Genomic DNA, 27,733 nt, shown 5'->3' with positions numbered 1-27,733 from the left:
GTAAACAATGGATAAAGTATATTGGATTTGATTCATTTCACCTATGTCAGGCTACTTTTCCACAATACTTGCAGAAAATGCCGGGTTGTTTATCAACTAACACATAAAAGAAAAGAAGCTACTCGGAAATATAAAGCCATTTGGAAAACACTCCCCTGGGTTGTAAGGTGTTATTGATATGGAGGTGCCTGAATGTAGCTACTTTTTTAGGGAAAGGAGAATTTCTAAATGTTACTACTTAAGGTACTTTATCTTAAATAAAGGAGAACTGCAGATGTAATTTATTTAAACATTCATAGTTTCAAATAGTGAAGTCATTTTAAAAAACTGAGGTTGCTTTGGGACTTGGTTATATGTCTCTGCTAAATATTCCCTAGTACTTTCCCTAGGATTACATTTTATTGTCTTGGAATGTTCAAGTACCTGTCTTTCTACATTGTAAGCGCAGTAGGAATAGGAATGATATCTGTCTTACTGGCACATTAATAGGAACTTAATATTTTTTAAAAAATGAAAGAATGTATAAGTGAATGAGTGGATAGAGTTGTGAATTTTAAAAAAAACTTATTGGAGTATAGTTGATTTACACTGTTGTGTTAGTTTCTGCTGTACAGCAAAGTGACTCAGTTATACATTACATATACAGTTATACATTACATCCACTCTTTTTTAGATTCTTTTCCCATATAGGTCATTACAGAGTATTGAGTAGAGTTCCCTGTGCTATACAGTAGGTCCTTATTAGTTATCTATTTTATATATAGTAATGTGTATATGTCAATCCCAATCTCTCAGTTTATTTCCCCCCCTTTTCCCCTTGGTAACCATGATTGTTTTTTATATCTGTGACTCTATTTCTGTTCTGTAAATAAGTTCATTTGTACCATTTTTTCTAGATTCCACATATAAGCGATATCAGATATTTGCCTTTCTCTGTGTGACTTACTTCACTCAGTATGACAATCTCTATGTCCATCCATGTCGCTGCAAAAGGCATTATTTCATTCTTTTTTATGCCTGAGTAATATTCCATTGCATGTATGTATCACATCTTCTTTATCCATTCCTCTGTTGATGGACATTTAGATTGCTTCCATGTTCTGGCTATTGTAAATAGTGCTGCAATGAACATTGGGGTGTATGTATCTTTTTGAATTATGGTTTTCTCCAGATATATGCCCAGGAGTGGGATTGCTGGATCATATGCTAGCTCTATTTTTAGTTTTTCAAGGAACCTCCATTCTGTTCTCCATAGTGGCTGTACCAATTTACATTCCCACCAACAGTGTAGCAGGGTTCTCTTTTCTCCCACCCTCTCCAGCATTTATTGTTTGTAGATTTTTTTGACGATGGCCATTAGGGTTGTAATTTACAGCTAGGAAATAAAGGGTTGGGGTTTTAAAAAGCACAATGGAGATGGTTACTTACACACTGATGGAGAAGTGTATGTTACATTAAGATTTGAGATTTTAAGGTAAAATATTTACATCTGTAGTTGACACTAACCAACTGCGGTAAATGAAATGCCAAGATAGAAATATAGTGCTAAAAGTTCCTATGAGGTGTAAGAATGTAGAGAAAAATGGCAGATAAGCTACAATAGCATAATTACATAAATTCAGAGCTGGGAGGGAACTTAAGGCACCTAAAAGTCAATCCTTTCATTTAGTACATGAATAAATTAAATAACTTACAAGGTCACATAGCTCATTATTGATAATACCAGACCGTGGGCAAGGACTCCTGACTTGCTGTTTCCACCAAACCTAAAGAAGGATTGACTATCATCTAAACCAAGGAAAGGGGGGTGGTCAGAGACAATCATCTTGTTCATTGAACATGCTGGTCCAGACTGGTTCTTCAGCCTCAAAGAGCAGCAAAAATGTGGGGTCATTAGGAATGGCATTGTAGAGGAAACAGAAGAGTTCACATTCAGAATACAGTATGCAGTTCTGTGTCCACACTGGAGGAAAGATACATTAAAGCTGGAGAAAGAACCACAGGAGGAAATGAAACTGATCTGAGAGTTGGAAGAATAGTATATAAACACTCTGACATTTCAGCCTGAGCCGTTAAAAGAAAATAATTGTTGGAACTGGACCTGAAACGTCTGAAGTCAGCATAGAGGAAAATGAGATGCTTCCACAAAATAGCCCTGGACACCATTGTCAGATGTTGTCATGAATTAAATGACCCATAAGACTGATCCAGTATGATAATTACTATGGCCTTGTTTACAAAACCCTTTTTCTTGTCATTTCAATTCCCACTGGATCCCTAGAAACGCCACCAATGGAAAGGGGACTAGTTGAATGCCTAGTTGTTTCCCTTGGTGACAGTGGTGCTTCAGGTGTCAACAGGATGACACTTACTTGGAGTCCCTCCTCTGTTGACCTTCATTTCATTCCAAATCCTGGATTATTGTGAATGCGAGACACCTCCTCCCCATCAACCATAACTGTCAACTACTGATGTCTTTTATCCATTTTCTCTTGTTGGCGTAAACAGTAATTTCATGCCTGTGAATATTTTCCTGTGTAAGTATGCCTTGATTTGTAATAGCCATAGTGAAAACTGTTTTTTATGAAACTGTCAGAGCATTCAAAAGGTAAGTGTTTTGTGTATCCAGAAATAAATAAATTATCCCTTTGTTTCCCATCTTTGGTGTGTTCCATTTCTTGCTTCAAGTTAATCAGATGTCACAGTCATCATCTTTCTTTTCCTAGGGTTTTTTCCTTCTTTTATCTTCCCTTTTGTATTTAACTTTTAATGTTCATCTTCTGCATATATTTTTTTTAAACTCTGATATTTTCATATTTATTTGAAAGCTTAGAGGTTTTAATGGTATTAATGTGTGCATTTTCATTAGATAGCAAAAACTGACCAAATCCTCTCCTAGTGAGCAATTATTGTAAAAAACTTTGCAAAAAATATGAGTTTTAAATACTGAATAATAACACTAAACTGCTAATAATGATAATCTCTAAAGGAGGGGATTAAGGAGAAATTTAACATTCTATATAAAACTTTTCTGCGTTGCTTGATTTTTATACACTAAACATCTATAACTTAAGTGAGAAAACAATTATAATAAATTATTAATAACTGAATATTGAACATGAGATATTGAGCTAATAGAAAGCTGAAGTCAATAAATATCTTTCTCAATGTAAATAGGTCTCTTAGGACCTCTTCCAAGCTAGCAAAATACTGTTTGGTTCCTGGTAGGAGATAATTTGCTGTATGGACCCTTGGTTACTATAGACGAGCATTTCTTAGGGTGAGCTCCACAAAATACTAGCTCTGCCCCTTAGTAATAGGCATACAGGAAAAAAAAGGATTCTGTGCTTTGGTAACTTTGGTAAAACACTGGTTTAAACAAACATAAATAAGTTTCTTCACTGCAGTATTTCTCAGGGTGTTTAATATGCTACTGCACAAGTGGGAACAGAGGGTATTACACAGGTTTTTCCAAACTTATTTGTTCCCAATACCTTTGTTCCTCCCAGAACTACTGTTCCAATGCACATATTTTGGGAAACACTGCTGTAGGGTGTTCAAGAAAGAGTTCATTTCATAGTGATAGGTAATGAAGGACCCTACACCTTCTTATTTATCACAGGATTTATCCATATATAAAGATACCCTTACTGAATGAAGTAAGTCAGACAGAGAAAGACAAATATCATATGATATGGCTTACATGTAGAATCTAAAAAAATGGTACAAGTGAACTTATTTACAAAACAGAAATAGAGTCACAGATGTAGAAAACTAACTTATGGTTATCAAGGGAGAAAGGGGGTGGGAGGGATAAATTGGGAGATTGGGACTGACATATACAAACTACTATATATAAAATAAACAACTAATAAGAACTTACTGTATAGCACAGGGAACTCTACTCAATACTCTGTAATGACTTATATGGGAAAAGAATCTAAAAAAGAGTAGACGTAGGTATATGTATAACTGATTCACTTGGCTGTACAGAAGAAACTAACACAATGTTGTAAATTAACTATACTCCAACAAAAATTATTTAAAAAAAATAAAGTTACCCTGTTTGTTGCATGTCATTTTTGAGCCAGATGTAGAATATTGAAGGTATAGATTTTTCCAATATTAAACTAATACATTTTTTTAACTAAACAAAACTTGTTTGTGATGGATTGTCCTTTTTATGTATTGATGGATTTAAAATTGTGGTTTACGTTCAGGATTTTTACATATTACGCTTATAAGAGAGACTAACCTTTAATTTTCCATTCTTGTAACGTGTTGTCAGGTTTTGGTGTTAAAGTTCTGCTGGTCTCATAAAATGAGTTGCTTAGTGTTCCATCGTTTTTCTTCTCTCTGGTAGAGCCTGTGAAATCTTGGTATTAACTCTCCTTTGAATGTTTGGTATAACTCACTAATGAAAATATCAGAGCCTGGAAATTTATGTTGCTGTGTTTTATTTCGCTCGATAGTTTTCAGTTTTGCAAGAGAATCTCACTTCTGCAAGAGGAGTCAGGCGCCATTCAGTGTAGTGGCCACAGTCCCACAGCCTTGCCAGCAATAAGCAGTGGACTTAGTTGGGCACAAGGGAAATGCTTCACGCAGCTCTGCCAGCTTCAAGATGACGTTCAGGTTCAGAGCAAGTGGTGAAGCAGCCAGAAATTTAACAGGGTAATTCTGGAAATGAGACACGCATAGAATAGCTGAGATAAGCTCCTCATACATCCTTGGCTGACTGAGACACTACACATGGTTAGAGAAGATCCAAGAGACCTTGGAGAGACCAGCAAAACGTAAAAGATGAGGGACACTTGAGCACAGGCTGAAACTTTGAATGCATTCCCCAGTCCACACACATATCAGTCAGCAGAGGGTAGGAGCCTAATTGGCTCAAGATGTTTGAGTACAACCTCTGCCCAAAGCATTGACTGACCAGTAAGCTATGCAGTCACAGAGGAAATCACTAGGGAGCCAGTTTAAGCAAACATAACAAATTAACAAACAAAAATAAAACAGCAGAGGCATCAGTGGCTGCACATCAGGGAGATAGATTCTGCAGTTTAAATCTAGGCATGTTATTAAACAAAAAAACCAAAACTCCAACAACTCTCAAAAATATAAAATGAAACTCAGAGTAGCTACAATATATTATCTAAAATGTCCATTTTTTTTTAATCAAAAACTACTAGATACGCAAAAAAACCCAGAAATGTTCTACCCATATACAGAGAAAAAAGCAGTTAGAAGAAACTATGAGTGGGCCCAGCTTTTAGCTTTAGCAGGGAAACACTCCAAAGCAGCTATTATAAATATGTTCAAATAATTTTAGAAATGCTAACAATGAATCAACACAAAGCAAATCTCAATAAGGAAACAGTATAAAAAGGAACGAAATGGAAATTCTAGATTTGAAAAGTATAATAACTCAAATGAAAAATTCACTAGATGGTCCCAGCAGCAGATTTGAGATGACAGAAGAAATAATCAGTGAATCTGAGGATAGACTAATAGAAATTATCCACTCCAAAGAACAGAGAAAAAAAGAGGATTGAAGAAAAATAAACAGGGTCTTAGAAACCTTGGAGTCAAGCATTCCAACTTAAATGTAATGGGAGTCCCAAAATGGGGAGAGAGAAAGGAGTAGAAAAAATATTCCAAGAAATAATGGCTGAAAACGTCCCAAATTTAATGAAAAACTTTAACTTACACATCCAAAAGCTCAATGAAATTTGAATAGGATAAACTAAAAGAAAACCACACCTAGACATAAGAGGCAAATTTCTGAAAGCCAGGGACAAAGAGAAAAATCTTGAAAGCAGTGAGAGAAAATGACTCATCATATATAGGGGGAAAACAATTAACTAACTAACTTCTAACTTCTCACTAGAAATACTGAAGGCCAGAAAGACAGTGGAATGACTTATTAAAAGGGCTGGGGAAGACGTAGAGAACGGACTTGAGGATACGGGGAGGAGGAAGGGTAAACTGGGACGAAGTGAGAGAGTGGCATGGACATATGTACACTATCAAACGTAAAATAGATAGCTAGTGGGAAGCAGCCGCATAGCACAGGGAGATCAGCTCGGTGCTTTGTGACCACCTGGAGGGGTGGGATAGGGAGGGTGGGAGGGACACACAAGAGGGAAGAGATATGGGGACATAAGTATATGTATAACTGATTCACTTTGTTATAAAGCAGAAACTAACACACCATTGAAAAGCAATTATACTCCAATAAAGATGTTAAAAAAAAAAAGGGCTGGGGAAAAAATACCATCCTCTTAACCAAGAATTCTATATCCAGTAAAACCATTCTTTGAAAAAGAAACTGAAATAAAGATATTACCAGACAAGCAAAAACTGAGAGAAGATGTTACTAGCAGACTTATTATATTATACTGTTAGATCTACTACAGATTGTCAGGCTATATAAAGAAGCAAGATCCAACTATATACTGTTCACAAGACACACACTTTAGATTCACAGACACAAAGAAGTTAAAACTAAAAGATGGAAAATGATATACCATGCAAACAGTGATCATAAGAGAGCTGGAGTGGCTTATTAATGTCAGACAAAACAGGCTTTAGGGCATAGAATATTCCTAGAGATAAATAGGGACATTTCATAATGGAAAAGGATAGGTATATCCTTTATATATATCTATATATATATGACCACTCATAAATTTACATGTACTTAACAAAAGAGCCCCAACATTCATGTAGCAAAAAGGGAGATAACTGAAAGGAAAAATAGATAATTCAACAATTTTAGTTAGAGATTTCAACACTTCACTCTCCATATGTGGTGGCCAGGAGAAATGCCTCAAAGAACTCCACCCACAAGGAACAGACCTGACCAAGAGCCTGAGCTACTGTGCTGCATTTGCTCCCCGACTGTGCTTCCCACAGGCTACGGCCAGCCAGTTGGAATACTCCATGTCACTGGAATACTAAGGCAGGTCCATTCCTAGGAGAAATGAGGCTCTTCTTATTGTTAACTTTAACTTGAGGACTCCCAGCAGCTTGGCTGAACCTTTCTTAGTCTGCACAGTAGTCTAGCGTGCTTCTGCCCAATCTTCCTTCTCCCTCTCCTTCACTCAGAGCCAGGTCTGTATTGCAGTCTGGGGTCTCTCCCAAGTTTTTCCAGCCCCCTCTTTCCTCTCACAGTCATTACCCCTAATCTTCATGTGTTTAATCCCATCTTGGCATCTGCTTCTTAGAGGACCCAGATTAGCACCACTGGTACCAAGAGTGGTCCAAGAAAATAGGTGGTCAGACAGAGATTTGGAATGGCTCACTTACTGCCCAGCAGAGGAAGAAGATGCTGTCCTGGTTGGGGAATGGGATGTGGCACAAGATGGTGCCTCAGTTGCTAAAGGTTTCACTGGTGGTGGCCTGTGAAAATGTCCTGGTGGCGGAGAAAGCCGTGGCAGGAGCCATGTTTCAGGCCTTTCAGAAAATATGGGGGACCAGTGTCTACAAAGGCCGGAGTTGGCTGGTTGCTGCTAAGTTGTGACATGCTATTGTTAGCAAGCAGTTAATGGTTAAGTGTGAGAGTCAGAGAACCTCTGGTAGCTTACAAAGAGGTCCTGATTGTAAGGTCGGATCTTAACAGACGGCACCGCGAAACAGAGGAAAGCTTCAAGTGAGCTTTATTAGGGAGCGCTCCCGGGCGAGGTTCACTGGTCCGAGAGAAAGGGGCCAGAGAAGTCGCGCCCGGGCGAGGGTTGGGCAAGATTTTATAGGGGAAGAAGGGAAAGGGGTGTGGTGAATCTGGGAGGGTGCAGGGTATTCCTTATTTGGTGGTCTTTTCAGGTATCCTGGGGGACCGTTAGTCCCGCGCCTCGAAAGGGGGGAAGGTTGGGCTGGGTTCGAAGTCCCCAGGTCAGTTCCCGGAACTGGGTGGTCCGGAATGTCTCCAGGGCAGTTTCTGGAACTGGGTGGTCCGGAGAGTTTCGGTCTGATGCAACCTGTGAATCTGATTGTGTTCCCCTGCCTCGGGCCAGTTGGCCTTACACTGATCTTTTGCAGTAGAAGTGCAGGCACATTTGAGCAGCAGGCTGAAGACCTAGTTGTTAGAGGCTCAGAGCTCAGTAGCTGTTTACACTGGTCAGCCAAGGCAGGACCGGTAGGAAAATGTCAGGGCCTTGGTGATAAAAACCTAGGATCCTAAAATATGGGTGGGGACATCTGGATGGGTGCCTTTGAAGATATTGCCTTGGCAACCACCATGCCCCCCGGGGCCCTCTGTGCGCGCAGAGATGGCCCATATTCCTTAAAAAGAGATTTAACACTTCCATTGTGCTGGCAATAGGTGCTCTCCTCAGAAGCTGTCCTCACCCCCACCACCTCCCCTGGCCACCAGGATGAAAACTGGGGCTATGTCAGGCCTGAGTAAATTATACTCAAAATTCTACTTGTGTGTGTATGTGTGTGTGTTCCTGGGGAATCGCCTCCTTTTTTTAGCTTTCTCAGTCTGTGACTAAAAATATTTCTGAAACACTAGGTTCCATCACTCAAAGCCTTAGGCCTCTTTGCCACCAGAAACAGCTGTAATTTCATTATGAAGCAGATTTGAACTAATTTTCTCTCCTAATGATCTGGGGAGAGGTTGCTTCCAGATACCAAAGTAACTTTTCAGCAACATACCATTTGAACTCTGAGCAAAAACTAACCTGCTAAATCTGCAATCTCATTTAGCCTCCAACACCAATTAGCACCTCAGTCCATTACCCTGAGGAGAGTCAAACCTGCCATCCTTGGCCACCAGTCTAAATACAAGCCAAGCCACCAGACTAAATGTAGCTACTGCTCTGAGGTTGATGCCATTAGCTGTACTGTCCTCTGCTTCTCCTGTTGACAATTACCAGGGCTGGGACTGGGGTGAGGCAAGGAAGGAGTCTAGAGCAAACACGTAAAGAAGACTTCTTTTTAAGTTCCACCCTACGCTAGCACTTCCTCCATCCAAGGGTCAGAGCCTCTTTACATTTTGCACCCTAGGGGTCTCCCTTGTGTCACGCTAGTCCCCAGCACTGTACATCACCAACCATTATGGTGTAATAGACAGAGCATCAGCCCCAGGGGGGAGGGGGGAGGGGTAGAAGTAGAAGTAGATTAATTACAGAGAAAGTGACCTTGTAGCTAATTGAGGAAGGTGAAGGAAGTCATTGTAGAAAAGTGGGATGGGCAGGGTGGTAATCTGGTGATAGGAAAAGAAGCAAAGGGTCAGATGCAGGTCTGGGATAAGACCTGGGAACAAAATGAAGCTAAATGGCTTAGAACAAGGAGAGTGAACAAAATAGTGATGCTGGGAGCTGGCTGGGCAAGACAACTGAACTCCTTATTTTATTTAAAGTCTTATTTTCATAGAATCACACTAGAAAATCCTGTTATAAGGTAGGGAGAGAAAATCAGAAAATCCCTATAGAACTAAAATCTATATGTTAATGTTTTCAAAGTCTGGGAAGACTTCTGTGGGCATGTGGGATTTCTGAAGTTGGGCCAGCTAAAATTTAAGGGCCCTTGTATGACTATTATTTTTCTGAGGAAGGGGACGAGCATATGTGCAAAAATCAATATACTGAATTTAACAAAATTAACAACTTGCATTTGGGTACTGTTTTATAGGTTACAAAGTCCTCTGACCATTGTCTTTTTAGTTCTCAAGTCTTTTTTCTGTGCCTTTGCCATTTCTGTTCCCAATTCTGAAAAATCTCTTACCCCTCCTAGACTGCGGGTTGAGACTTAATTTTTGAAACTGCTTTGAGAAATAATTTACGTACCATACAATTCACCAACTTAATGATTCAATGATGGTTCTTAGGCAAAAGTTGTGCAACCATCATGACAATTAATTTTAGAACATTTCCATTACCCTAAGAAAGATATCCTGGACCCATTGGTCGCCACTCCCTATTTATCCCCCAACTTCTCTAGCTGTAGGCAAGCTCTACCTGTAGTTACCTATTCTGGACATTATATTTCATTTTTAGTTTAAAGTGTCCTTGGGGATTAGGAGTCCTTACCTTTGGAATTCCTAATCTCTAAATGGTATGACTCTTGCAATAATCAGGGACCTGTGACAGAAATAGGAGGGAAAGAGAAATGATATTTAACAACCACTATATGCATACCGATATAGATTCGTTATTTTCACAACCATCCTATGAGCCAGGTACCATTTAACAGCTGAAGAAACCAAGGATTATAGAAAGTAAGTAACTTGCCAAAGGTTACAAAGTTAGTAACAAAGCAAGGATGTAAAGCTTGCTTTTCTGACTAGAGCTCACACTGTCTTTGTTCCACTAAATCAGTAGTTTTCAAACTTTGGTGGGCACTAGAGTCAAGTGGAGGGTTTATGAAAGACAAATTGCTTGGCCCCTCCCACAGACTTTCAGGTTTATTACCTCTGGGGTGGGGCCCATGGATTTGCCTTCAGAGGCTGCTGAAGCTGCTCTTTCTGGGACTGTGCTATATCCTGCTGCTTAACAGAACAGTATCTGAGAACAGGATTGATTAAGATCACAGAGCCAGATGCTGAAGTAGCTTTCATATCATCTGGTCATCTTTTCAGAACAGTACTTATGACCTGTCAAAGCAATTGCTGATTGATAAAAGGCAGGAGGTAGTTGGAAAGGCAAAACAGGGAACTAACATGCTGCAGAAGACATACTGAAGTGTGAGAACATTTTTTTCTGGTTGGGAAATGTGATAAGCAATTAGAGAGTTAGCTATGGTGCATGAAGCACCTAGAGGTAGCATTTGTCAGCTGGATGCAAAATGTAAGGTTGCTTGTCTAGTTCAGAACTATAGCTGCTTTAAGGAGAGAAGGCAGGCAGATAGAGGACTGTCAACAGCAAGGTCTTTTCTCCTTCTTTGGCTACAGCTATAGTTGCACACTCATGCTGACTTCATTCCCAAATGTTAACTAGGCCAGAGCTTGATCAGACTGAAATCTGAATTTGTATTAAAAACATTCTCACAGATACTGAGAAAATGTGTTCCCTTGAATCTGTTCTAGCTCTGGATTTTATTGAAAATGTTTGATTTTTTTTTTCTTAGTGGGAGGGGAAAGAGGGCATCTGGAAATCACTTAATCCAGAATCTGCAGTGTAATTGCTAGAGGAGGCTCAAACATGATTTGAACATCCCTAGCTGTGGGATTTGGTGACCAGGCTCCCAAGAGAGGATGACACAGCACAGGGAATAGCACAGACAGCCTGCCTTGCTTTTTAGAGAGCAAATATGCAAAAGTCCTTGCTCAGGTCACCAGTGCTGAGAATACTCTTAATAATTTAAATGGACAAGGGGAACTTCCTTATGTGTAGGTGAGCCTGCCCTAGAGACAGAATAGAGAAAAAACAGCAAAGTGAAAACAGGGAGTGCAGAGTGCAGCTGGATTAGGCCTTTATATAGATAGCTTTTGTTTTTTTTCAGAGCACTTTTTTTTTAAGTTATTTATGTATTTATTTTTGGCTGTGTTGGGTCTTCGTTGTTGCGCGTGGGCTTTCTCTAGTGGTGAGCAGGGGCTACTCTTTGTTGTGGCGTGCAGTGGCTTCTCTTGTTGCAGAGCACGGGCTCTAGGCACGCGGGCTTAAAGTGGTTGTGGCACGCGGGCTCAGTAGTTGTGGCTTGCAGGATCTAGAGCTCAGGCTCTGTAGCTGTGGCGCACAGGCTTAGCTGCTCCGCGGCATGTGGGATCTTCCCAGACCAGGGATGGAACCTGTGTCCCCTGCATTGGCAGGCAGATTCTTAACCACTGTGCCACCAGGAAAGTCCCCAGCGCACTTTTATGTATATTAACTCATGTCAAATATTATTATTATTAAACAGGGTGCAGATAAGTGTAATGAGTTAGCTCAGTTAATGAGTTAGTTTAACTAGTTAATAGATGCACGTACTAGGATTAGAGGTAGACAGTTACTTGGAATGCCAGGAAAACAAAACATTCAGAAATAATAGTAACCACATAAATGCAATCTAGGGAAAACCACATTTCCTTCCAAAGTGGTAGAAGTGAAGTTTACTTGTTGGTATTTTCTTACCTCTTTCATATTTGTTCATTCATTCATCCATCCATTCATTCAACAAACATGTATTGAGCGCTTCCTATTTCCAATTATTTTGCTCTGTGGGCCTTGGGAATGTAGAAATGAGATATGGTGTCCATTCATTCAACAAATATTTATGAAGGTCCTACTGTGTCTCAGAAATTGTTTTAGGTGCTAGGGATATAGTAGTTAAAAACAGACAAACAGAGGCTTCCCTGGTGGCACAGTGGTTAAGAATCCACCTGCCAATGCAGGGGACATGGGTTCGAGCCCTGGTTGGGGAAGATCCCACATGCCGCAGAGCAACTAAGCCCGTGCACCACAACTACAGAGCCTGCGCTCTAGAGCCCGCGAATCACAACTACTGAAGCCCTCGTGCCTAGAGCCCGTGCTCTGCAGCAAAAGAAGACACCACAGTGAGAAGCCCGCGCACCGAAGCGAAGAGTGGGCCCCGCTCAGCAACAAAGACCCGACACAGCCAAAAATAAATAAATTAATTAAATAAATTAAAAAAGAAAAGATTAAAAAAAAAACTAGACAGACAAAGCAAGAAATGTATAAACCAGTTTGGAGTAACAAAGGGAAACAAGCTATAATAAAAATAATAAAAATGTGATAGAGGATAGGTAGACAACTAGTGTGATGAAACAAGTATAGTACAATGTTAACAGCAGAATCTAGGTGGTGGCTATATCAGTGTTTACTGTAAAATCTTTCAACTGTATGTCTGAAAATTCTTATGATAAAATATTGTAGAAGAAAGTTATAGGAATGATAAAAAAAAAAAGGCAAAGATTTGGGGAAAGTTCATGGAGGACATGGCAGTGTTTTATCCTCTTCTTCCTCTCAGCTACCTAATATCCCCTTAGCTATGAGTCCATCAACTTCCAAATTCCAATAGGCCTTGTCTTGGGCTGTGAAGAGCTCTGCAAAAGTCCTTGAAGATCTTATCTTTTTAGTGGAGAAAAACTTGGAGGAGGAGAAGCAGACACATGAATCAGCTAAAACTCACCCACCCCACAGGCATTTGATAAGGCACCCTTCTAGCTAACCTCCCCCAAATGCCTGCCTCTGGGTACCAGGTAGCTGCGTTCCCCAGCTTAGTTTCCTGTCTGAGCTTCTGTGGAGTTTGGTTTTGGATGGTTACCTGAAATATATAAAAAGCGAAGCGAACATTTGTTTTTTCTAATACTCAATTTTCTTTAGTAATTTTTTTTCAAAATAATTCTGAATTTTAGGTAACACTAAGTTTTGAAAGAGAATGCTATAGACTTAACTTCTCCTTTAGACTGTAGGACCCCCATCAGCTCATTTATACCAGTCCCAGGTTCACAGGGGCAGCGGCTGTGACTAGTCTAGTCCTCCCTCTCTCCCCTGTGCCCAAACGAAGCTTCCCTTTCGAGTTTCAGCCCTTTAGGGGCTTTTCCTCATAGATCATTTATATAGGGTCTTGTACCTGTGCAGGGTACCACGTTAAGTACTTTAAATACAATAGTTCATTTAATATAATAATCTTAGCATGTAACTGCCATTATTATTCCCATTTAACAGATGAGAACATTGAGCAAGGGAGATTAAGTAACTTGCTCAGGGAACTGCAAGTCAATGCAGAAATCTGGCTCCAGAGGTGGCGCTGTTCTGAGTCATCAGCAGCTACTGCCTTTGTAACCAAGTGCCTAATTCCCCATCTCTGAGAAACCAGTTCACTTAAAGGTATTAATAAGTCAACGTGACATTAAGCATCATTTATCGTTTCCACAGCTCTAACTCCACAGGAACCTCAGTGTTTGGGATTTCAAACTACGGTTAGAAAGGGCGTTGATGTTAGGAGGGAGGGCTTCCCTCAGATGAGCTCCTCAAATTACCTTTCTCTAGGAAGGACTCCAGAGAGTCGCCGTTTAAGGAGGATGGTGTTTGGGGGTTTCTAAGAGAGGAAATATTTAAAGCCAGAGGCTGACATATTATTTTGGCAAACGGGATGGGAAAAAGAAATCTCATTTTCGCAACACAAGTTTTTAGTCTGGATAATGGGTAAATGACATTAACTCTTTGTTTCATCTTAACCTTCCAAGCTTGTTCTAATTTGGCTTCTCAAACCTGAGGCATCTCCTCCATTATTTGATCTGTCCTTTTAGCTTTTTATCCCTTTTGAAATAGGTGGGAGCATACCCAATTAAAACGCAGAAGGCTCCTTTCTTTTCCCTTGGTCCCGCCGCAGGTCGTCGTCGCGGAAAGGGTTAACCAGGCGGGTTGGGAGAAGGGTCGGGCTCATACCTTTCCCAGAGACCCCAGGCGGCGGCGGCGGGGCCCGGGAGGGGCGGAGGCTGGGGCAGACGCCTCGCCGCCGCTGCCTCGGCGAATAGCAGTGCGCTGTCCGCCCGGATTGGAGCAGCAGCATCACGCTGACCTCTGCCTGGGATGTAAACCGGGGCGGCCACAGCGGGCAGAGGAAGGCTCTCGGCTCCTTCGGGAAAGCCAGCTCCAGCACCGGGATCCGAGCGGTGCGCAGGGAGCCGCGTCAGCCTCGACCTGGGCAGCGCCCAGCGGAGGCTGCGGGAAGCGGAGGGAGCCCGGCGCGGGCGGGGAGCGTGCGTCCGTTCGCACAGGCAGCGGGAGGAGGGGCGGCGCGAGCCATGGCTGGGGACAGCGAGCAGACCCTGCAGAACCACCAGCAGCCCAACGGCGGCGAGCCCTTCCTGATCGGCGTTAGCGGGGGCACGGCCAGCGGCAAGGTACGGCGGGGCCCCCGGGCCGCTCTCTCTTCTCCTCCCCACCTCTCCCCACCCCGGCCGGGGCCCGGCGGCGCCGCATGTGGCCGGCGGCCGCGGGCCATGTCAGTTCCTGCAGCCACCGCGTGGCCCGCGCGCCTCCGCTGCTGGCCCCGCTCCAGTGCAGAGTCTTCCCCGCGCAGACTCCGGGCGCCGCGGCAGCGGATGGGCGGCCGGGGACTCGGGCCATCTGAGATTCCAGGGGTACTCCGGCCACCGATCACAGGGCTGGCACGCTCCCCGGCGGCGGTAATTCGTGGCCGGGGTCCTATGGGGGAGGGGCAGAGAAAGCGGATGCTTATTGTTTTGCAAGTCCGTCGTGGGGGAGAGGGCTTTAAGCGGGGTCCTCTACGAATCCCCGGTACACCCGTCTTCCCTCGGCCTGGCGTTGATGTACTCGCCCGGCGACGCAACCCCGGTGCCGGGTGGGAGCGAGCCGGGTAGCCCGACCGGGAGGGCTGCGAGAACGTGACGCGGCGTCCCGGGGAAGGGGAGCCCCACTTGGGCTGGACGCCGGTGCCGGGCACTGCAGAGGTTTTCGGGTAAAATCCCGAGAGCCAAATAGGCGAGGTGACATCAGTGAAATGATCATAGTCGGGGCTTCTCTTTTTGGGGGGTTTTAAGAGGAAACGCGGTCGGCTTCAATGAGAAAGTTGTGCTGGCCCCATGCTCTTAGATGTCTGGGGCCGTACGCGTCTTGCATCCGCGGAAGGAGGTCGTTCTCTGGCTGTCTGACTCCTCTAGGAGCCTGCTTTCTTTGTTTTTTCAGCAAGGCCAGGAGAGACTAGAGATATGCTTTCCTAGCTTTGCCCGCGGCTTTTTCTGCAGGTGGAGAAGGGTAGAGTTCTCTCAGATAGTTTTCTTTGCTCCCCTGCCTTTAAGATGTGGCTACTTGTTTACCCTACTGTTACCCTACTGTTTAACAAGTTCATTTGGTGCCCGGGCTCCTCAAGGGGAGCCTGCGAGAAATAGGTGCTGCGCGCTGGGTTTGGCGAGGTGGGATGATGCCTCCTAGGGTCAGGGAGAGCGGAGCAGGAAGGCTGGTTGGCGCCATGAGAAGCGAGCCACGAGGTTTTTGCTCCGGAGCAGACTCTGCCGTAGCCCCTCCTCCATTTTGGTTTTACATTTTTCCCTCCAGGTCTGGACTACTTTGGCGCCCGGGGGCCCAGGCACGGCAGCTGGCGCTATGGAACTTCTTTATTGATTAGTTAATCTCGACTGTAGCCCCCAGGGCTTGCGATCTGCCTGCTTTATGTCCCAGAAGTTTATGTTGAATTTGCCCCTGGTTGAATGCCTTTTTTAATTTTTAAAAATTTTACATGTTTTTTATTGGTACTATTACTAGTAAGTCAAAGCCAAACCAGGATGCCAGCTCTTTTAGGAAATGTACTTGTTATATTAGAATTTTCTCAGTCCCCCTCCGCACCCCCCCCGCCCTTTCCATAGTATATTCGTGTTATGTGGGACCTTTTTTGTTGTTGATGGCCATATTCCCAGCGCTCCTAGCACGATGCCTGGCACATAGTTGGACCCAAATATTAACCTGAGATCCAGCCCTCCTAGGGGAAAGGAGACCGAAACTGGCAGATGAGTGTAGCATTTAGAAACAAAATGACCTTGGTAATCATCTAAATAATTTAGTCACTACAGAGGCGGAAACTAAGATCCTAAAAGGTGAACTAACTCGCTTCTTATTATTGTGCGTTCCTCAATCATCACCTTTTCTCAGTGGATAATCAGTATAAATGTGTTATTTCTGTAACGTGTCAAGTAGGAGCTAGGAATGAGCCATTAAGGGAACTCTTAACTCTGCTGTCCCTATTTCTCATCAAGGAGGAAGATACTCCTAAGAAAGGGTCTATTTTCATGCAGTTTTTAAAGCATGTTGTATCTTTTGGGCATTAACAAATACTTTGTCATTGTAAGATTTTATAATTTTTTTGTTATTAAGAAAAAGTCCAAAGGAGCATTGGACTTCAAAAATTCTTTACTGCAGTTTGCTGCAATTATGTCTTGATTCTTTAGTCCAGTCTTCAGTGCCTTTTCTCCAAGGAATTTGAAGTTTTTGTTTTTTTGTTTTTTTTTTTAAAGGATGGTCAGCATTAACAAACTGGACCTCCTTTGGAAGCCTCAAGTCTGAACATTGTGGTACAGGAGGGCCTGGAAGCAAAGTTGATACTCTACCCCCTGCATATTTGCTCTGTGCCTGTTAAAGGAATTTGGGAGAAGGCAAAGGGCCCAAGGACATCAACAAAAAAGGACAGTTTTAGAGCTAGAAGGAACCTCGGAGGCCCTGGAGTCCAACACTTCATCTCATCACTTACGGATGAGAAAAATAATGAATTCAGATCATATATTTGTCCCAGCTATTGGCCTTGTTTAAGAAGAATTGACTAAGGCATGCCCGGAGAACACAAGTTTACACTTTCAACCTGGAAAGGGGCTACTTGGAAATGGCTACAGAATGGTTTCAGAGGTACTTGACCCAAAAGGAAATGGAAATGCAGATTGCTTTGTACTCAGTGGCCTGGCAATATAGATCTTGATTGCTTTCTCCCCTCCTTTATAAGAGAAAACAACTCCCTGTTCAGCTTCTCTTGAGAGCTCTAATTTGTCTCAATGTTGTTGTTGCCCTGAGTTAACAAGTATTTTATCTTAGCCTAAATTAGTTTGGTTGTAGAAGGCAAAAATAGTGATTGTGGTCATATATTACATTTTTGTTTGTTTGTTTTGGCCATGCCACACAGCATGTGGGATCTTAGTTCCCCCACCAGGGATCGAACACGCACCCCCTGCATTGGAAGCGTAGGGTCTTAACCACTGGACCGCCAGGGAAGTTCCATACATCACATTAAAGTTTGTTTTATACATGAAGATTAATTAGGACTCTAGAGTAAGCTTTGCTAGGCTGACATGGCAAATCATTCTTAAAAACTCACCTTAAAATTGTGGTGGGGGCTTCCCTGGTGGCGCAGTGGTTGAGAGTCCGCCTGCAGATGCAGGGGACACGGGTTCATGCCCCGGTCCGGGAGGATCCCACATGCCGCAGAGCGGCTGGGCCCGTGAGCCATGGCCGCTGAGCCTGCGCGTCCAGAGCCTGTGCTCCGCAATGGGAGAGGCCACAACAGTGAGAGGCCCGCGTACCGCAAAAAAAAAAAAAAAAAAAAATCACATTCTCGTATTTCCTCCTAAAGGACAAGTCTAAGAGAGCAAGAAGTAACACTGGATGGGGAAAAAAAACAGTTTAAACTTCTTTACCTGAATATATATCCATGACTTTAGGTGCCATTCCCTCTCCTCTTTATTTTTGCTGTTTACTGCGCTGTGACTTCTTCGCCAATTAAAATAGCTTCTCAGTCTGCACTGCCATCAGAGCGGTCTTCCTTAGTGTAGCTCTGACTGTGCCACTCTCCTTTTTGGAAACCTTGGATGCCTCTTCACTGCCCAGGCTATAGGTCAGATATTTCAGCACAGTGCACATCCCCCTGGCCCCCAAATGTGGTCCCAGACTATTTATTTATTTATTAAAAAATTTTTTTTAAATAAATTTATTTATTTATCTATGGCTGTGTTGGGTCTTCCTTGCTGTGCGTTCAGGCTTTCTCTAGTTGCAGTGAGCGGGGGCTACTCTTTGTTGCAGTGTGTCGGCTTCTCATCGTGGTGGCTTCTCTTGTTGTGGAGCACAGGCTGTAGGCGCGCAGGCTTCAGTAGTTGTGGCTTGCGGGCTGATAGAGCACAGGCTCAGTAGTTGTGACGCATGGGTTTAGTTGCTCCTCGGCATGTGGGATCTTCCCGGACCAGGGCTCAAATTCTGTGTCCCCTGCATTGGCAGGCAGATTTCTAACCACTGTGCCACCAGGGAAGTCCCACCAGACTATTTTTCCACTCTTGTCCCGCTTCCCCACACCCAAATGCACACACACACATCTGTGGAACTTCTTTCATTTATACTTTTGCTCCTGGTCTTCTCTCTGGAATGGCCTCTAATCCTTTCAAGGTTTCAGTTTTGTTAATACTTCCCTCAGGGAACTTTGTTATCCATTTTCTTAATCAGAATTATTTTTTGTCTCTAATGCTTCCATAGTTTCACCACATTTTGCCTAGTGCTGGGGTTATTTGTTGACTGCTTCCCCCGCTATAGTAAAAGTTCTATAAGAGCGTCTCATTTATTTCTGCCTTAATGACCATTACAGTGTTTGATACAGTGTTTGTTGAACTGAGTTAGGCAGACCATCATTTGTAATTATCCTTTTATTCTTTTAATTCATAAGACTATTTGAATTAGGCTTTGAAGCCACAGTTGAAACCATGTTTAACTGTGCTATTCGTGTTGCAGTGACTAGACAGTAAAAAACCCCGCTGAACCCTAATACTGTACATTGGTATTGCTTATTCAGAGCCTAGCATTTAATTAGTATGTACTAAATGAACATTTGTTGAATGTCATTGTGAAGAATACTGTATTATGAGGAAGTCAGGTCGTAAGGAAATATGAGAGAAAGTCTGTCAGTATTTTATAGTTGCAAGCTGCTTAAACAGCTCATCAAGCCAATTTATCATTAAAGCATTTCCTTATCTCTTCCTTTTGAAGTGGGGCAGGTGTCTTCCCCACCGATGGATAACACTGGAAGGTGTTAGGAGAATTTTTGACTTGCCTGAGGTCATGTAGCTAGTAAGTGATAGAACTTGGATTGGAATCCAGGTTTTTCCTTTACTAAAGCTATGCCTGTTTTGAACTTTCTCCACAAGCAGGGACCAGCCCTCGGACGTATTTTGAGGGAGGTCAGTAGGACAGTGTATGAATAATACAGACCAAGAGAGGACATTGCAGTCCCCTCAGAGGTGGGGGCTGTCACCTCAGCTCTGCCTGACCATGAGTCAGCATCTGCTTTTGGAGCGCTCTGGAATGCTCCCTGGACCTCCGGCTCCGACTCCCATTGCTGGGTTCCTGGAACCTCGGCAGCCATCCCCATCCGGCCAGATCACTCATTCCGCACCCTCCCTCCATCAGGTGCTCCCAGAACCATGGGACTGCTTTGGTTCTTTTGCTGTTTTTCTCGGAGCTGGCATTGTCTGCTTTGTACCGCCTCAAGCTGCTGCCTGGGAGGTCTGACGGGATCTGGCCCTGCTGACCTCCTGCCACTCTCCCCTTTGCTCTCAATTCCAGCCACATCCCCAGCTTGGCCCATCATGTTTCCCCCTGCCCAGGGCTCTTCACACTTGCTGTTTGCTCTGCCTGAAATTCCCCTCTTGTTCACTGTGCCAGTGCCTAGCACATGCCTGCCAGAATGAAGCCCAAGCAGCAGGTCTTGCTGCTGCTGCCTTTCCTCAGCTGCTGCCTCATTTCTTGTTGGAAAGTCTTTGAAGTGTGTTTCTGATGCACACTGTCTGTGGTCACCTAACTCCAGCTCACTGTACCTGTAGCATTTGCTTAGGTCTTCTGCCTGATATTATTTCTTTCTTATTTTTTTTAAACATTCCCACCAACAGTGTAGGAGGGTTCCCTTTTCTCCAGCATTTGTTGTTTGTAGACTTTTTGATGATGGCCATTCGGACCAATGTGAGGTGTGATACCTCATTGTAGTTTTGATGTACATTTCTCTAATAATTAGTGATATTGAGCATCTTTTCATGTGCCTGTTGGCTATCTGTATGTCTTCTTTGGAGAAATGTCTATTTAGGTTTTCTGCCCATTTTTTGATTTTTTTTTTATATTGAGCTGTATGAGCTGTTTATATAATTTTAGAAATTAATCCCTTGTCAGTTGCATCATTTGCAAATATTTTCTCCCATTCTGTAAGTTGTCTTTTCTTTTTTCTTTTTTTTAAAATTATCTTTTGAGTTATGTTGCTTTATATATATATTTATTTATTTATTTTAAAATTTCATTTTATTTATTTTTGGCTGCGTTGGGTCTTCATTGCTGCGCGCGGGCTTTCTCTAGGTGTGGTGAGCAGGGGCTACTCTTGGTTGCGGTGAGCAGGCTTCTCATTGCGGTGGCTTCTCTTGTTGCGGAGCACGGGCTCTAGGCATGCGGGCTTCAGTAGTTGTGGCTCGCGTGCTTTAGGGTGCAGGCTCAGCAGTTGTGACACATGGGCTTAGTTGCTCCACGGCATGTGGGATCTTCCTGGACCAGGGCTCGAACCTGTGTCCCCTGCATTGGCAGGGGGATTCTTATCCACTGCACCACCAGGGAAGTCCTGTAGGTTGTCTTTTCATTGATATTATTTCTTTGTTGAGTCTTGCTCTCATGAGGTCCTGTGATGGAGACAGGTTGTGTTTGGGAATTTCATGGCTGAAGACCTGGCCTTTTTTGCTAGTGGGATCTGAGATGGTGCTGTTGGAATTGCTTAAGATCTCTAAGGTCTTTTAGACGTGTGTCTCAATTTTTTAAATCAATAAAAACGTTTGAATGTATATTCTGTGTGTGTGTGTGTGTGTGTGTGTGTGTTTATGTGCTTTCTTGTCCATTAAACTTTTTATCATTAAACCAATTTATCATTAAAGCATTTGATCATCTTGTTATTGTAATGTGTCATGTATCTGAATATGCAAATTATGTAAGTATAATCAATGTAATTAAAAACAAAAATAGGGATAATGAAAAGATAAGAAAAATGAGATAAACACTTAAAATTGTGGTTTCTTTAGCAGTATAAAGACTTTTGGTTCTTACTGAATGTTTTATTTTTAAAAATCTTATTTCAAATGTGGTGATTCATGAATCTTGGATGATCTTGGTGATATTACTCTTAGTGATAATATAAGGCTGAAAGTTTGGTTCTAAGTTAAGTATCATGAATCTTGATTTCATGACTGTATTTTAAAAAGTTATTCCCCAAAATGATCCAAGTACAGGAAACTCATCCTTTGCAGTATTTATAAAATCATGAGAGTCCCATCCCCCAATTATGCAGCTAGAAAATTTTCATCGTCCTTGTTGTCCATCAGCTGTTTTTGCAAACCAAGATGCTCCATTTAATGTTTTCTTTCTTTTGTTTTATACAGCAGGTTCTTATTAGTTATCCATTTTATACATATTAGTGTATATATGTCAATCCCAGTCTCCCAGTTCATCCCACCACCACCATCCCGTGTGATCACACATTTCATTTTGGTGGAGCATTCATTTTCACAATAATAGTGACAGAAGATTCTACCACTTGCTTTTTGTATGACTTGTGGCACATTACTGTAGAGCTTTGGTAAGGTAAGAATTTTGCCTGGTACATACATGGTAGAAGCATAAGAATTTTGTGTGTGTGTGTTGTTGAAGTTGAGTTGTGCTTCTTTATTACTTTAATGAGGCTGGAAGTATGCTGTCTGGTCTGATATCCATACCTCCCTTCCCCTCAGCTGAAGAGCTGTTTTGTCATATCTCAGGAAACATCCTCTGTTTGTTTGCCTGTCCTGTAGGCAGTCCGGAGTTCTGCAGTTGTCTGTAGGATTGCCTCCTCCCGCATGGTGGAGGGTGAGCTCTGTCTCTGTGCAGGTTGGTAGTCTCTCTCAGGCTCTACACAGAGCTTGTAGTAGAATGGGATGCTAAGAGTGCTGACCTGTGATTTTGGACTATGGTCTTTAAACATGTTTGCATCCATTTCTGCTAAGAGAATTTTGGAGAATTCTTTATCCCTGTCACATGGTTTTGACATCAGTTTCTTTTATCACATGAGTAAAGAGTAGCAAAATATGTAATTTCTGATATAGTGTAAATGTTGACGTTTTAAAATAATTGTTTCCTTCTCTTAAATGTGCTCTAAATACTGTAATAATTTGACCTATTACCATCCATTTAAGAAATACATGAATAAGCTCTTCATTGAATCAGAAATGTTAATTTTTCATTTTTTTCTCCTTGAAATCTTATTTCAATTCCACTTCCTCCACAAAATGTTAATTTGTTTTTGTGCTTGAAAATTTTTTATCGATCACTCTGTCATCCTTCTGCAACAGAAATATGTATGTACATTGGAATGATCTTTATTTCCTGTTCTCATAAGTCTCTTCAGTGTTAATTTCCTTTGGATTGCATCAGTATGGTTATTAGCATAAATTAATCAGATCAAGTAGATATACATTTTGGTAAGTAATTAGACACAAAAGGTAGAATTATGTTGGAAAGCAACTTGATGAGACAGGTGGAGCTCCCCCACCCAATTACTTCACGTATTGGGGGATGATTACTACTTAATGCTAGAATAAGATGTTTTGCTTGTTTAGATGTAAACTTTGAGAAACCTTGTTGACGTAAGTAGATGGGAATGGAAGAACTTTTGTTATATCAAGGTCACCCAGTTTTCATCTTTCTATTTATATGTCAGAACCTGATGTGTATTTATGAATCAGCCAGCTTGCCACCCACCTCCCTTTAATTTTATCGAAAGCAGAAAACTGGAAACCTCCAGAATTGTAAAAGCATTTGTTACCCACTCGTTGGGTCATTCACTTTTTAGTAACGGCACTAGTATCTCAAATCAGTGTATGGCCACTAATTTAGGAAACTTGCATTCCGGTCCAACTTTGCCAGTTACTTATTAGGTATATTCATCTATAGAAGAGGGTCCTTTCAGCTCTTAGTGTTTCACAATTCCACAGCTTGCCTTGAGTATCCTATAATTGTTTTCTCACTACCGGTCACACAGATCAAGTACTTTTCAAATCTTCACCTCCGAACCTCTATGACGCGGTTGGCATTTGTCATCTTTTGGTGGGGTTCTGAGGCACTGTCAACTCTTGGCCCTTGCCAACATCCACCTGAACTGGATTTCTCGTAGGTCCTGGGGCCCTGTGTGCTTCCTCTCACAGATAGATGTTGCTTCTTTTCCCTAGAGTTCCTTCCTCCCTGCATCCTCCTTCCTTTTCCTTACCCGGATAGCCCCTGCTCATCTTTCCGTTGGTGTCTCTGTCTCCTAGGCAGTCCTCCTAGGCTGGCATGATTGAGTGTCCCTCTGCTGTGCTGCTGAAGTGTCCTACCAGACCTCCGTTGTAGAATTCTCCCCCACCCAGGGCGGTCCTTGTCTTCGTCTCTAGACGGAGCTCTCAGCATCAGGGACTATGTTTACCACACTGTTGCCTGAGTGAGGCTCACACGTGGGCTAACAACAGTCTGTGTGAGTTCTCAGTAAGTGTTTGTTAAATAACCAAACATTAAGGACTCATCTGTAACTCCCTGACATCTTCACTTAGATGTATAACAGGAATCTCAATACGTCCAATATTTAAGTCCTTGCGCTTCCCTCAGATGTGCTCAACCTGCAGCCTTCCCCATCTTAGTTGACATTTTCAGCCTTCTAGTTGCTCAGGCCTAAGACTTTGGAGCCATTCTTGACTCCTCTTATGTTCACTTGTATCCAGTCCATTAAGGAATCTTGTTGACCCTACCTCCTTACCTACATGTCCACAATCTGACCACTTTTCATCTCCACTGCTTCCACTCTGATCCAAGCCACCAGCATCTCTCAGCTGGGTCACTGCAGTAGAATCCTGACTCATCTCCCTGATCTACTCTTGTCTTCCGTCTATACTCTGTTCTCATCGTAGCAGCCAGAGTGATTCTGTTAAAATGAAGGAAGGTTGGGCTTCCCTAGTGGTGCAGTGGTTGAGAGTCCGCCTGCCGATGCTGGGGACACGGGTTCGTGCCCCGGTCCAGGAAGATCCCACGTGCCGCGGAGCGGCTGGGCCCATGAGCCATGGCCGCTGGGCCTGCGCGTCCGGAGCCTGTGCTCCGCAACAGGAGAGGCCACAGCAGTGAGAGGCCCATGTACCGCAAAAAAAAAAAAATGAAGGAAGGTTGATTAGCAGTTTCCCTGCTTCTGCTCACAACCTTGCAGTAGCTTCCCATTTTACTCTCAATAAAAGCCAAAGTCCTTACAAAGATCCACAGGGTCCTACAAATGGGCCTTTGCATTGGCTGTTCATTCTGTGGGGACAGCACTTCCTTCAGACATCGGAATAGTTAACTCTCTCACCTCCTTGGTCACCTTATTTAGAATTGCACCCAGTAGACACTCAAATATTTGTTGAATCAATGGATGAAGAGTGCGTTATTTCCTTGCTCAGTTATCCCTTCTAATACTAGTTTTCAGCACTTAAACCCAGTTGCTTTGGCTGTTGCTGGGAGATCACTGTCCCTTTGCTGGTCACATTTGTACTTCCTCTTGGACATCACTTTACCAGGATAGGATTGTGGGCACATTGCCAACCACAGAGCTCGGCGTCAGTGTACATTCTAGATGGCTTCGGTGCCTGTTTAATGGCGCATTTAAAAAATATATAATGAACGTTAATATCTCGCTGTCAAATTCATATTAGGGATGCCACCTAATTTTGTTTAATGAAATGCTTGTTGATATGAACTAGATTTTTACTTTAACTCAAGAAATGCTAAAAGAGTAGATCTTTTAAACCAAAACGATTATCTTCTCTATCTTAGAGGAAGGTAGATGCATCATCTTTTGAGAAAAACTCTCTCTGCTTTGGGCAGCTTGCATTCCTCTGAATATAGGCCTTTCATAGCATGGATTGGAGTTGCAGAAGTGCTGAGCAGAGCCATAGGGTGGGAAAACATGGTTGCTTTTTAGGTTCTTTTGAGTTTAGTGTGGCTTGTAGGCAACAGAATGTGTCCTTACTGAATTAGAGAGATTCGACATGACAGACACTGTCCAAAGCTATGTGTGTAATTTTGTATTGTCCCATTGGGGTTATTAGTGTTCTTCCTTTCATCAACACAGATGAGACATAATTATATGTATTACAAACTTTAGTTTCTGCTGTAAAACAGCAGTGTTAAGATCTGAGATGCTACTATTTAAAATGTTTTCTCTTTTTCGACAAAAGAAATGCAGATACTTTGTAAACTGAAACAGTTGAGGTCTTCACTGCTCTAGTAAATTTATGATAGGACTGATAATAAGTAGTTCTGCACAGGAATAGAACTTGGAACCCGGGGCAAATACCCAGGAGCCACGGGTAGCCTGCCGCATCTGTGCAGCTCATGAGTTAGCACCTCTACCAACAGGTGCATTGGAATCAGCCTGGCATTTATCAAAGCAGCTGTGGTATGACTGCCCTTTGTCTCAGTGGAAGGTTTCTTTTCTTTTTTTTTAATTTTTATTTTTTTGGCTGTGTTGGGTCTTCATTGCTGCGCGGGGTCTTTCTCTAGTTGCGGCGGGTGGGGGCTCTTCTTCCTTGTAGTGCGTGGGCTTCTCATTGCGGTGGCTTCTCTTGTTGCGGAGCACGGGCTTCACTAGTTGCAGCACATAGGTTCAGTAGTTGCAGCATGTGTGCTCTAGAGCGCAGGCTCAGTAGTTGCGGCGCACGGGCTTAGTTGCTCTGCGGCATGTGGGATCTTCCCGGACCAGGGATCAAACCCGTGTCCCCTGCATTGGCAGGCAGATTCTTAACCACTGCACCAGCAGGGAAGTCCCAGTGGAGGGTTTCTGAGGACCTGTTTCTGTTGTATGGTGTATTGGTTGTCCGCGCAAACTTTCTCCAGAATTTCTCCAGTAGTTGAGTTTGGTGAGGAGATTGGTTAAGAGCCCTACTGTTTCAGGTGGGCTGCATTTCCTGGGGACCTGTTGATTTTTCTAATGAGCTAAAACATGCATTAAAAGTTTATTTTATTTTATTTTATTGAAGTACAGTTGATTCACAATGTTGTGTTAATTTCTGCTGTACAGCAAAGTGATTCATTTATACATATATTTATACATTCTTTTTCATATTGTTTTCCATTATGGTTTGTCACAGGATATTGAATCGAGTTCCCTGTGCTATACAGTCAGACCTTGTTGTTTATTCATTCTATATATAATAGTTTGCATCTGTTGATCTCAAATTCCCAATCTTTCCTCCCCCCCACCCCCCCTTGGCAACCACAAGTCTGTTCTCTGTGTCTTTGAGTCTGTTTCTGTTTCATAGATAAGTTCATTTGTGTCATATTTTAGATTCCACATGTAAATGATATCATATGGTATTTGTCTTTGTCTGACTTCACTTAGCATGATAACTCTAGGTCCATCCATGTTGCTGCAAATGACATTATTTCATTCTTTTTTATGGATGAGTAGTATTCCATTGTATATTCGTACCACATCTTTATTCATTAATATGTCGATAGACGTTTAGGTTGTAAAACATGCTATTTTAATTAGTCAGTGGCTTCATTTTCCTCTACCCCCCTTGTAGAGAAAGTAAAATTTTTTTTTAATATTATTAATTAATTTATTTTGGTTGTGCTGGGTCTTAGTTGCGGTGTGCGGGCTCCTTAGTTGCCACACATGAACTCCTTAGCTGTGGCATGCATGTGGGATCTAGTTCCCTGACCAGGACCGGGCCCCCTGCATTGGGAGCATGGAGTCTTAACCACTGCACCACCAGGGAAGTCCTGAGAAAGTAAACCTCTGAAAGCATAAGTAGCAGACGACGGAGTGACACATAGCAATTGAATAAGGGGCAGTGAGTATTCTTCTGAAGGCATTGCAGGCAGAGCCCTCCTTGTGTGACTCTGGAGGACACAAGCTAGAGGCTGTGCTGGATTGACCATTTGGGTTCCGGAGGGACACGATCACGGGACGTCATGCTGGAAGTGGAAAAGCTTGTGTTTTGTACATCTGAGAAAAGCTAATCCCCAGCCTGCCATGAGGCTCCTTTTGCAGGTCTTTGTGGTGTTCAAGGTCTTGGTGTGATAGAATCAAAGCTTTATGATGTCTCTCCTTGCAGCAGGGATTGCAGTAGATCTCCAGTAGGTCCAGACAGCTCGATGGGCTTTGGAGTCAGCGTGCTTGTGTTAACGTCCCAGTTCCACCACTCTTCATCTGTTTCTTCTGAACCCCTTTCTCCATCTGTGAAAAGGAGATCATGTCTCGTTTGGAGAGTTGCTAGGATTCCATGGGAAGGAGCAGAAGTACA

At 42.6% G+C, this 27,733-nt stretch overlaps 1 protein-coding gene and 1 long non-coding RNA gene across 4 annotated transcripts in view; one reads left to right on the top strand and one right to left on the bottom strand.

The window, feature by feature from the left end:
• The window catches only part of LOC132597134 (uncharacterized), a 50,833-nt gene extending 36,016 nt beyond the window's left edge, over positions 1 to 14,817 (bottom strand). The window contains exons 1-3 of the long non-coding RNA XR_009563544.1: positions 14,226 to 14,817; positions 10,032 to 10,082; positions 4,256 to 4,677 (exon numbers count right to left, since the gene is read on the bottom strand). This is a non-coding gene — a long non-coding RNA (uncharacterized lncRNA). The remainder of the gene's footprint in view (positions 1 to 4,255; positions 4,678 to 10,031; positions 10,083 to 14,225) is intronic.
• The window catches only part of UCK2 (uridine-cytidine kinase 2), an 84,785-nt gene continuing 71,410 nt past the window's right edge, over positions 14,359 to 27,733 (top strand). Inside the window, exon 1 of one of the 3 annotated variants that reach the window (XM_030875602.2) lies at positions 14,359 to 14,788. In XM_030875602.2, coding sequence (XP_030731462.1) covers positions 14,690 to 14,788 — 99 coding nt within the window. In that variant the 5' untranslated portion in view covers positions 14,359 to 14,689. Of the gene's footprint in view, positions 14,789 to 14,887; positions 15,074 to 17,029; positions 17,301 to 27,733 lie in introns of those variants that run through there. The other 2 variants (XM_030875603.2, XM_060296961.1) reach the window with 2 other exon arrangements.

The sequence above is a fragment of the Globicephala melas genome, chromosome 1, assembly GCF_963455315.2.
Source record: "Globicephala melas chromosome 1, mGloMel1.2, whole genome shotgun sequence".
Taxonomy (NCBI): domain Eukaryota; kingdom Metazoa; phylum Chordata; class Mammalia; order Artiodactyla; family Delphinidae; genus Globicephala; species Globicephala melas.
Note: the sequence above shows the minus strand (reverse complement) of the source record. Positions and strands in the feature narration are given on the sequence as shown.